The sequence below is a fragment of the Chenopodium album genome, chromosome 1 (genome assembly GCF_948465745.1).
Source record: "Chenopodium album chromosome 1, dcCheAlbu1.1, whole genome shotgun sequence".
Lineage (NCBI taxonomy): Eukaryota > Viridiplantae > Streptophyta > Magnoliopsida > Caryophyllales > Amaranthaceae > Chenopodium > Chenopodium album.
In genome coordinates, this window is record NC_137834.1 from 49,280,320 (window position 1) to 49,292,532 (window position 12,213).

Consider the following 12,213-nt stretch of genomic DNA (forward strand, 5'->3'; position numbering starts at 1 on the left):
CAAACATATCATGCTCTTTAAAGCATCAGACGTTTCCAAGCCAATCAATCAACTTTAAGTTGAAACCAACCACACAGCTGCCCAGAGGCAAGAACAGCCGGACTGTCAATTGCCGCATGCTTCCTGTAAGTTAGGCAAAAATATCAAACATACTTGCAAAACTAAAAATGCAAAATTCAAGGCACAAAATGATCAAAACCGACTCAGTCGGCGCATTCATTAAAAAACTAGCCAACCAAACGGTTGTGGTAAAGATTTGTTAACCGGACCCCGTCCGGGAAATGGAACAAATATTCAAATAACCTGGCTCCTCAGCCGGTAAAGGCAACAAATACTCGGCACGCAGGCCGGAGAGAAAGTAATTTGGCATACAACCGCTGAATAAGAAAAATTGAAAATGGCATACTGCCGCAGAGAATCATTGTTGAGCCGCAGACGGGTCCACCTAGTCATTGTCCCCTTCATCTTCTTCATAAGAAGGAATTTCATGCACTTGACCTTGGACGGGATGCCAAGGCTCCGACAGCTCAGTGTTGGCCCAGAATTCAAAGGACTCCGGCTCTGGTTCGCCTTTCTCACTCAAGAATACGACCTCCTCAGCATATTTGTGAGCCAGTGCCTAGACGTTGTACTCCTTGTTTGGATACAAGGCGTTCCAGGCAATCTTCATCCGGGCATCGTTGTGAGCCTCACTCTCAGCAACCAGGCGCTCTTGTTCCGCCTCCAAGGTTGTCGCAAAGTTCAGCTGCGCCTGGGCAGCCGCCTCCTCCAGCTCTTCGACCTTAGCCTTGAGGTCGATGTTCTCTTTGGAGACCCCCTTGAGAGAGTCCAGCTCCGCCTTAGCCTTTCCAAGTTCCTCTTGAGCTTTTTTGAGCGTCGTCTCAGCGTCGCCAGCTTTCTACTTGAACGCCACCAGGTCCTTCTCGAGTTGCTCAATCTTCGCCGCCTGCGTCATTATTGTGACTTTAGTCTCAAGTTCATTTATTGTACAAGAGTATAGAGCAACGTTGTCAGCGTCTCTGGCTAACTTGTTGGCTCTCTTTACCTCTTCCCGCTTGCGAGAGTAAGGACGTTTGAGACCGTCTACCAGCAAAAGAGCCTGCAAAGAACGAATCAGGTTAGATATGCAGGCGAAGCAAGGTTTGAAGCTTATTTTCTTTACTTTCTTTACACCTCACCTCAGCCAAAAGGGATGGGATATTGTCTTTGTCCCTCTTCCGGACAGCATCAAGCATGGCCTTGGCATGCTTTTGGACGTCTGGCCAGCGGGGAGAGTGATCTTCACCACAATCAACATTTGATGAGTGCGAAATACAGGCGGCACCAATCTGTTGCCGACCGTCTGAGGAAGAAGTTAGTTGGGAGTGAGATTTCACTCGCAAAGGCCACCCTAACTCTGGCAGGGACTCAAATGGGTTTGCCTTACCTTCAGAGGCGGTGTGGTGAGAGCCACTCACATGCGCTATAAAACCTCTGCCTACAGATAGAGGGTTGGCAAGGTCAAGACCCAAGCTGTCGGATACCTCATGCATCTTCCCCTCTATGCGCATCTGAGTCTTCTCGGCTTTGGCTCCAGGAGTCAAAGAGGAGGCAGACTTCTTAGACTTGGAGGGGGTAGAGACGGAGTCATCCTTTGCCCGTTTAAGAGTCTTCTCAAATGTTTTGGGGATTTTTCCTCCCTGTAAAGCGGATGCAAGTCAGTTATGCATCCGGAAATGAAACTTGTGAAGTTAAGGAAGAAGGGATCAGGCATCTTACCTTGGCCCTGATCTGAGCCGCCTGTTTCTCCGCCAGATCTTTGCGGATGGAGGCGGAGGATCGTTTAGGTGTTTTTTCTTCTGGGAGAATGGCTAAAGCTTCTTCTGCAAAAAAAAAGCAAAGATATCAGTATTTGCACAACAGCTGACATGGAAATAGCCCAGACAGTCAAAATTTCAGGCGCATACGTTTGGTAAACATTGTGCTGAGCCCGCAGGCGGACAAAAAGGCCTCGTCCCTGAACCAGGCGCTTTTTGGGATCCAGTTCTTTAGAACCTTTATTGATTCCCCGGTTGACAGGGTAGCAGTCTCAAGACCAAAAAAGTTGGTCTCAATTATTTTGTCATAGTCCTCATCCAGAATCCGGGGAAGACAACACTTCCGGCCTAGGAGGTTAGGGTTCTTATTACACCGGCGCAGTTCAAAATTCTCTCGCCGGCTAGGTGCAGACAGCAAATAGAAGCGGTGCTTCCGGCCGTCAAATTTGGATACTTTGTCCAAAGTCATCATGCATTGAGGATGTGTGGTCAATGTATACCATGCCCTCCAGCCGCCTAGGTTGCGACTCAGGTAATGCATATGGGTTAAGGCCTCCCAGCCGGGATGCCACCCTTAAAATTCACAGGCGGCAACATACCCCAAGATATTAGCCCAGGAATTGGGGGTTAGTTGCCACACTCCAAGGCCATAGCCGCTAAAAATTGCCTTCATCGCCTCGTGAAGTGGAAATCTCAGCCCGACTAGGAACGCCGCCTCGTGAAGTGGAAATCTCAGCCCGGCTATGAACGCCGCCTCATAACAGGAAAAGTAGGTAGTGGCGTTCCTCTCGTCATCCTTCCAGAGACAGTGCCCTCTGCAGGCGGCACCCGGATGCTAAAATTACCGGCTAGGGGGCGCATAAGTTTGAAATTCTCCAAGTCCTTGTCCATGTTTGCCCTATCTTTGGCAGAGATGTGGATCTTGAAGGGGTTGTCCTTCTCACTCCATTTCTTCCTCTCCTCCACCTCACTATCCTCAAGCGGTGACATAGGTTCGTCACTGCTCTCAGAACTAGAGGCAGAGCTTTCTCCGGAGGACTCCTCATCTTGCAAGCAGGGCATAGAGACGGCCTCCTCACCGTCTCTCTGATCGCATTCATCGAGGAAGGAATCTGCAGGGGTTTAAAGGGCACGCGGAGGAGACCTCTCAGCAGCCGTCGGGTTTTCCCTACCTGACGTCTCCCCCTCAGGCGGTTGCCCGCCTGAGCCCTCGTTCCTATAATCAGGATCTATGGTCGTCTGCATTATCCAAGCCATTGTGTCTTGCACAGACACATAGACGGTCGGATTCCAAGCATAAAAGTGGTCCCAACACCCCGAGGCGGCACTCCCAGTCCTAGACTCAGCCGTACTAGGAGACTGGCTGGACTCTAACCTATGATGTGCCGTGTGTGTTGGTGATGCATCCATTTATTGCAAGAAATATATACAAGCGGGAAAAAATGAAAAAAGTTGAGAGAGACAGAGACGGTACCTTTAGATTTGATATGTGATGGTAAGACGGAACCGGATGTGGTAGATGGGAACGAGCTTGATTGCTTGCGCTTGACACAGACGTAAAGGCATACTCTCTCTCTTAGTTTATCTGTATTAAATTTTTTTGTAAATGTACAAAAAATGAGGGTAAACGGCTAAATATAGGGGGTAAATCCGGGGGCATCTCCGTAATTTCCGTAGAAGGTGAGCAGTAAAAAATTGGCAGTAAAATCACCCTCCAATGGAAGAGTGACACGTGTCACAGATGCCACGTAGAATGCCACGTCACATCTGTGAGGGGCAAATGTTTGGGGTAATTTTACCCTACCACGTGGTCCAACCAAAAATTGACACGTGTCACCTTAGGGTTAGTCCAAAATGGACCAACCCCCTGTTTGACACGTGTCATTCCAGAGAAAGAGGAAAAAAGGCGGCCTTCATGGCCCAAATCCCGAGAAAGTTGCAATGCGGCGCAGCCCACCAATGATTAGGGCTTGATGACCTAATCGGGGGCACAATACCCAAGGACCCTATAAATAGGGAGATTTCCTCCATTTGGAGGCACATTTTAACCATTTATTACACATTTACTCTTTGAAAGAGACATCTTGAGCTTGGAATCCGAGCAGATACCCACCTAAATTTCCGCACCTTTTTACTCCTATTCAAGTTACTAACTTGATCGTCGGAGGCGGAGCTCCAACCACCCGGAGTCTCTGTTTGTTTTGCAGGTACAACTCACGCTAGACCAGACTTTGTGACGTAACTCTCCCGAGGGAAAAAACAACCAAAACACTAGGATTTGTTATTAATCTTGTTAGTATCATGCCTAGGATCTTGCTAATATTATGCTTTATCGAGATTATTATTATGAAGATAATGATTGTTGTTATGCTGCTTGATATCATATATTATTGTTATTGCTTTATCATGCCCTCTATTTAAGGTTTAAAGGGAATTTGTACTTGTAATCACGCTTAATAAGATATTTAATAATTTTATTTAGGCTAATGTTATTTTAATTCAATTGATCGTCAATAATAGATTTGTTTGTGCATTAATATTCAACCAACATAGATTAAACAGGTTTAGGGTTAACCAATGGATTGTTTGTTAGTCAGAATGCGCACATGAATATTAGAAGAATAAAGTAGAGGCCTATTTTTAGGGCAGGTTCAATCTCTTTTAGGTTGGATTTGTACCTTCATCCTCGAATATCCAGTCATTTATCCAGACCACTATGGAGTAAGCGATCTATGGATCGTGAAGGGGTGTAACCTTCACCATGTGAACGGTTTACAAGTTCCTAAAACTTGTTAGCGAATCTTTTGCTCTAGTTTCCTTCCCTTTGGACGCCACCATACTTAATTGAAAGATCACAGTGGGGCTCAAGTGTGGGATGCTTGAAATTTCCCCTACAGATGCTTTTTTGGGAATCAAGCTTAATGGTTCAAACAACATGGTTATGCTGGGAGGATTAATATCCGACTTACCCCCCTAAAAAATGACGGAAAACACTCGCACACAAGACTCTCTATACATGGTCATAGTAAAACAGACGTAAAGTGTGTGCTTTTAAATTGTAAGTGAAAGTGGTAGGCTTGACACTTATGTTAGATCATGGGACTATGTGATTGGACTCAATTAGGGACTAAAAACGACTTTGGTTAATAATAAATTGATGAATCAGACTTAGCGCGAAGACTCAAGCAGAAAACTGGACCATCACACAAACAATAGCATTGTCGCGTTGCGCCAGAGCCATCGCGCAGGCCAGACCTTTGCGTCAATATTGAAACGTTAGTTCGAACCTGTTTCCTGTGTTCCGCTTTAAAGGGACAAGCATATGGTCATGCTAAGTCATGTTTATTCAATGTTATTCAACTTTAATTATTAGCTAATTAATTGAGCAAAGTCTTATATAGTCATTAATCAGTTTATTAGACTCAAACACAATTCAAACAAACGGTTAGTGTAAACACGTACAAGATATGCAGATTCAAGAGATGCACCAGTAGTCAAATAAGCATAATATGATGCAATGAGTTTGCAATCTAACCATGGCTCTAGTTATCTAAATTTCAAGGATTATGGTAGTCAAAGAGGGTCCATAGTTATGAGTCCCGATGCATCGCACGAAAGCCTTAACTTTGGAAGGGTTGGCACGTATTGATGGGATCTCGCAAGTTAAACTTGCTTCCATGGTTTGGTGAATTCACAAACTCGGATGTACTCTACATTGCAATGAACGTTCGATTGGGTAGATTGAGCATGAAATCCTAGAGGGTTGTAGCCATATGTAGAACACGTATGGGTTTTAGAAAAGAGGGAAAAACTCAACCAGGAAGTAAAATCGATCAAACAGTACCTACACGTGTCAAACTTCCTTGTTTCTTGATCCAAACAATTGCATAAGACTATATTAAGTCATGTACCTAGCAGGAGGCACACAAACATATCCATGAGAGAAAATCTAATCTAAAAATAAAAGAAAATGAAAGGAATTAAAACTCGGGTTACTTTTGGAGAAAGGCTTGTTTAACATTCAAGCGAGACCGCTCTAGTAAATAATATTGCAACGAACGCAAGAGCTTGTCAATTGCACTACTACACATTTCATAGGATAAGAGGTAGGCAAATGACGGAATAAGAACGTGCAACAAGATTATTGCACACAAGTGAGGAGGAAGATGCCAAAAGAAGGAAGAAAAATCAAAAGAGAAATTTAGAAAATAAGAAGAGAAAGAAGAAGAAAAATAAGGCAAACTCTCCTCAAAATGTTTTTGGGTAGTACAATCACCCATTTCCTCAATAATTGGAGGATGAGAAGGAGAAGTCTCATAAAAAAAAGAAAGGGTTCTCAATAGGATTTTTGAGAAAAGAAGGGAGGAACATAGGATAGTAGAGGATGTGGTCAAATTTTATTGGAAAAGGGACATGAGAAAGTGGGGAAGAAACAAAGGTCTCGCAAAGCCTCACATCACCAATGAGGGCATGAAAATCAATCATAAAATCCTCAAAGGAATTCTCATGACTCACATCTCCCTCAAACAAAAACTCTCCAAGAGAAACAACCTCATCCTCCTCTCTATCATACCGATGAACAACAACTCCCTCAAGAAACTCAAATCCTAGAGTCTCTAAATCATGCATGAAAGGATAAAGGTTTCTCTCAAACTCATCCCTTTTCCATAAAGCATTGTTAATGAACTCTCCCAAAAGGCTATAATGCTTTGTTACTCCTTCAATAAATATACTAGAAATAACCTCAAAGGAGTCCAAAGAATCATGGATAGAAAGGTCACAAACATGCAAAGTAGACTCATCAAGATGGGGAAGGGGTTGGAATCCTCAAAATTGAAAATTTCTTAATTCTCAACTCCTCCACCATCACTCAAGGGATGCTCGATCTCTCATGGTAGCTCAAACTCATCATCATCATCCTCCTCATGAATTCCATCATTCAAAATTGAAGATGGCTCACTCATCCTCACCTAGGAAAGCTCTCAAAGGGGGTGAATATGGGGAAGGATGGCATTAAAGCTCAAATGGGGAATGTAAAGGATTAAAATCCTCAAAAACCCTCTCATCACAAGAAAATCATACCTCACCTTTACACCCTCGGCCCACATTATCCTCAAAACCACTCTCACACTCCAAATGAGGTGTCTCACATCCATTTACATAAACCCTAGCACTCATCACTTGGGCAAGCCTCACTTCTCTCAATTTTTGTTCCTTTTGAAGCTCTTAGAGTTGTTTGGTGAGATACTGGATTTGGGAAAGAATTTGGGCATCGTTATTGGGTTGAGGTTCATGATCAAAATTAAATTGCACATCATCAAAATTAGCACAAACCTCGTCACAATGAGCATATAAGGGAGAGGAGTTAACATACATAATAGGTTATTTTTTAGGAGCATTAGGCACATCAAGTATGTTCATGAAAAAATTAAAATAATTTTGACAATTTATATCAAAACTAGAAGCATGAGAATCCCTATCACAATTATCCCTAGCAAACCAAACAATGAAATTCCAAGCATCATCCAAAGACAAAGCACAAAATTCACAGTTAAACATGCTTTTAACCATTCCGCTAGTACACTCATTCATTCCCCAATAAGCTATGTTACATGCTTCACAAAGAGAACACCCATGGTAACTAAGGAAACCATCTAATCTATCAAAGTAAGCATGGAAGGGTTCATCATCAAATTGAGGAAAAGATAAACATGACATTTTTTACAAAGAACAAAGAAAAGCAAAAAAAAAAAAAACAAAAAATCAAATAATATACAAGAACCTACCTAATCTAACCAACATAAATTAAAGAACGCCTTAGTCCTTGGCAATGGTGCCAAAATTGGATAGAGGTTTAATAGGTCGTTGGGCTATAACCCTAAACAAATTATAAATTTATAATACCTAAACTCTTCACTAAACTAGTTACACTACTACAAAAAGAGTACTTTCTCGACACTGGGCCTTCGACGCTAGACTGGTAGTGTAAGCTCTAAAATGTACTATGCGTGTTTTATCGATGATTTTTAGCGTCGAGAAACTCTAGCATGCGACTAACACGTGAATTCAACACCCACAATTTCAAAATTTAGAAAAAAAGAAAAAACAAACCAACCCCTTACCACTGAGTGACTCAGTTATCAACCCTAACTATTCTTCTCATCTTCATACGTAATTCTACAAAGAGGCTTATGGAACCATGAATTTTAAACTCAAATCTTCGCTCCTCTGTGAATAAAATTCAAATTCAGATCTTCGCCCTTCTTGAATCAATTTCATAGCGTGCTACATTAGTTTCAAAGTTACATTTTCGTCCGTCGTCCCTCTCTATTCTATTTCGAAATTAGGTAAATCAATATAAGTTTAGATCTTTGTCTCTCTAAATCATTTCAAATTAAGGTACATCAATTATATATTCAGATCTGTCTAATGTTAATCAATTTGTTCCTCATCTCCGTGCCGACAACATTAAGGCGTATATTTTGTTTTTGTTTTTTTTTTCTTTTTTATTCGAAATTGGGTTTGTGGATTGTTTTTAAAGCTTTTTTCCCATTAATGTTACCGAAGTATGGTCAGATGATGGGTTTAATTGATTGAATAGTAAAAATTTCAAGGTTTCTTAAGTCTGGTGGGTTGTGGTAATCGGCTCAGGTGGGTAGGATGTCGGATCTGAGTATGGAGTTGCAGGAATCTGGGTGGGAAGAGCTCCGAAAAGAAGCCCGGAAGATTGAAGGTAATCTTGATGTTAAGCTTTCTTCTTATGCTAAGCTTGGTGCTCGTTTTACCCAAGGTAACCTCATTTATTTTATTCTAATTTTTCTAGGTATTTGTTGTTCTTAACATTTTGATTTGATTGATTTTGAATTGGGTTTTAATGGGTCTACATTGTGTTGAATTTATGTATCCTAAATTTGATTTCAGATTTTGATTATTGCATTAGTTTTTGCTTCATGTTTTTCTGAGTAGTTAGTTTGTTTTTTGTATAAATTGATGTTGTTTGTTTATAATTATGGCGATTGGGTGTAGATAGAGTTCATTTAGTTACCAATTTGGTTAATTAGTTTAGTAGGCAGTGAATTTTGATCATAAGAATAGAACTCTGACTGTGTTATATTGGATGGTGATTTAAGGTGAATGGGTTGGAATTTCAATTTTTGGTTGAGTTTGGTTTGTATGAAAGCGATGAAGAGGTGGCGAAGAGGGAAGCGGTTTTGGCTCGCCTTAGAGAGGTATAAGAACTAAATTGGTGTGTGTTGAAGTTATGTTCTTATTTCTGACATGAATTTTAGTTGACTTTGTCGAATTTGGGCATTCTGTTTGGATCCTTACCCGGGGTGTACTCCCATAAGGCATGAACTAATTGATGACAGTGAGTACGAGAAACTTCTTGGTAAAGAACTAATCTAAACGGAGAGGTATGTTAACATATTCTCTAGTATGGTTTTTTCCTCTCTTAACTTTTGTTTTCAAAACTATTTAGTTGGATGTTGAGTAGGTAGCCTTTGGGAGCTGATCTTCCATCCTTGTTAATTTTATATTTGATGATTTTCTAAATTCTAAAATGTTTGAATCACTTCTAGTTAATGATTAGACATCATAATTACATTTTCCTTTTCAAGATAGTAATTAAAGAGACATCATAATCGCATTTTCCTTGTCATATGTATAAAAGCAATTTCAGTTGGAAACTTGTAAACATGTTTAGGATGGCTAATTAGACGATTTTATAAACTTTTCTCATTGAAGGAAGGACTTGTTGCTTGATTATGATATCCTAATAAGATATACATCAGAACATGTAGTCTCAATTTCTGAAGTGTTCTGTTCTTTAACAAGTTGCCTTATTATTTTGTTTACCTTGATGATAGATATTTTATTTTTGTGGATGAATCCCCTCATGGAGCTTGGTTATAAAAGACCATTAACAGAGAAGGACGTATGGAAGCTAGACACATGGGATCAAACTGAAACATTGATAAGCAAGTATGTACAATTTTCTTACATATATCTCTTATTTTTATAGTGTATGAATGGTTTCCCTGGAATTGCTAGAGTTGCTAGATTGTGGAATCTCGAAAACCAAAACCGTGGCTTTTAAGACCGTTAAATCGTAGTCTTGGTGGAAGGTATGTTGGTGAATATCTTTCATCTGTAAACCTATGCTAATTGGTGGTGGTTTGTTTGGTTGTTTGTTTGTTTTTATTTTTTTTTATTTTGTATTTTCAAGCTTTTGTTTTTGTCTTATTGCCTTGTGCAAAAATATTTTGCTCCCTATTTTCTCAAATTGTCCAACTTATTCCTTAAAAATAGATTTTATATTTTCATTTCAATGAACCATTTTGACTTTAACATGTTTGGGCTACTTTTGTATATCCTCAAGATTTGACAATTAAGATTTGTTTTGCTGTAATATATCTTATATGTATATTTTTTTAATTACTGATCCATTCATTTTTCTCTGTAGGTTTTGGTGGGGAGGATTCTGGAAGGTACTTTTGTCTTAAAAATATGCAAGATCATTTATAGAATATATATATTGCTATGAAAAAATTACAACTTCTAATATTAAACTCACATTACCTGTAAAAACTAACATTATCTAGAAACAAAAATCTGACATTACCGGAAGCTATTTTGAGCTATTTCTACTCTATTTATATTTTTGACATTTGATTAGTTGGCTTGTATAATAATGCAACACATAAAAATATATTATCCTTATATATGCTGCTTGTTTAATTTGGCTTGGTTCATGGTTTCCGCTCCCTATGTTCCTATAATCGTGAACTTTTGTTAATTTTGGGTTGTGTTTGGTTTTGTTGCGATAAAATTTGTATTTTTGGGTTGATTCATTAATGGTGAGGATTTGAAAGAAGGGGGTGGTTTTCTAGTTATTGATTTAAAGTCTTAGGTGTGGTTTCTTGTTGAATCATTGTAATTGGTCGGTATTCGTATATATTACTAATTTTATTTTTGTCATTAGTTGAAATGATTGATAATGTTCTTGTTGCAGAACGTTGACCACACTGTTGTCGACCTTGCTATTGTTGCTGTGCAATGTTGTTGCTGTTGTTTTTTATTCTCGATGATGTTGTCAGTATTCTAATTTTGCTGCTATCCCTATCTCTGCTGGGATTGCTGGTTCCTCTCAGTCTGTTGTCTCTATCTTCCACCCTCCCTCAGGTGAGGATGGAGCTACTGCTAATGCCGCATTCTGTCCTTGAAGACCCTCTGCCCTGTTGTTCCTTTGCAGCAGCAGTTGATTCCTCCTCCCCCCTGGGTTCAAAAGAATCCATACAGATGGCTCTTGGAGGAGGATTAATGTTGCTGTTGGTGGTGGAGTGATTCGGAATGATGATGGGACTTGTTTATTGGGTTTCTCCAACAAATACAACGCTGTCACGGCGCTAGCAGCTGTGCTTTATGCTGTTAGAGATGCTTTGGCTATGGCCGAGGCTTTTGATGTGAAGAGAGTGGAGCTTTTCACGGATGCAATTTCCATTAAGGTGATGTTTAATTGACACCTTCGACCCCATTATCCACCATCCCCTTGCTGCCATAATAAATGACATTGCTAATAGCATTAGGAAACTTGAAGAGGTGGAGATTAAAGCATGTTCGTAGAGATATCAATGTCATTGCCCATAATCTTGCTGAAGGTTGTAATGATATGGCTATTGGCCATAGGACTTATTATTCTATCCCAGATTGCGTGAAGACCCCTTATGAAAATGAGTTATGTATTCCTACTGTCGAAGTTTGATGCCACCTATTTCCTCCAGCTTAGATGTCTTAGTAGTGATGCCTATGATTGGCTTTGTTCTGTGCTTATGTATAATTACCTCTTGTTTGAACTTTTGAACTATTGGCTCCTTGGTATAAGATAGAATTATACCTTTTTTAATAGAAAACTCATTGGTATTAGATATTGTACATAAACTATAAATATATTTATATGCAATAAAAAAATTTGGCCTAATTTTGCTGTGGTTATATTGGTAATTAATACTTGAAAACTAGTAATAATTTTTAGTGGGAAATATTTTTTTATTGTATTCAAGATATTTTTGTAAAAAATATGGACAAGAAAAAGCGTCCCTAACAAAGAAAATATCGACAGAAAAAACGTCGGCAAAATACTTAACATCAAATATATGAAACTGTGGACACAAAAAAGCGTCGCTAAAGCTAAGAAAGTGCGCCAACTACTGTGAATTCCGACGCATCGTATAAAGATTTGGACACAGTATAGTGTCGAGATTCGCGACGCTTTTTGATGACGACTAATATTCTCGACTCACGTTTTCTCGACGCTTTTTTGAAGCGTCGACGCTTTTTAGCGTCGAAAAAAGGCTTTAAAAGCGTCCAAAAAGGACGGATTTTCTAGTAGTATTAGTGGCAAGTAAAGGGTCGAACC

The 12,213-nt window shown here is 39.9% G+C and overlaps 1 protein-coding gene across 4 annotated transcripts; it reads left to right on the forward strand.

The window, feature by feature from the left end:
• Positions 1-7,919: 7,919 nt before the first annotated feature.
• Positions 7,920-11,767, forward strand: LOC145584540 (uncharacterized). Of its 4 annotated transcripts, none has more exons than XR_014100385.1 (5): positions 7,920-8,586; positions 9,665-9,779; positions 9,849-9,922; positions 10,261-10,285; positions 10,810-11,767. XR_014100385.1 is itself a non-coding variant. In XM_081641386.1 (5 exons), exons 2-5 carry the CDS (start codon positions 8,457-8,459, stop codon positions 10,900-10,902), a joined length of 363 nt encoding a protein of 120 aa, XP_081497512.1. In that variant the 5' UTR covers positions 7,937-8,143; positions 8,448-8,456; the 3' UTR covers positions 10,903-11,767. The 4 variants fall into 4 exon arrangements, 1 of the variants encoding a protein (XP_081497512.1); XM_081641386.1 differs by lacking the exon at positions 9,849-9,922 and having other exon boundaries at positions 7,937-8,143; positions 8,448-8,586; XR_014100395.1 differs by lacking the exon at positions 7,920-8,586 and adding an exon at positions 8,816-9,211.
• Positions 11,768-12,213: the final 446 nt, after the last annotated feature.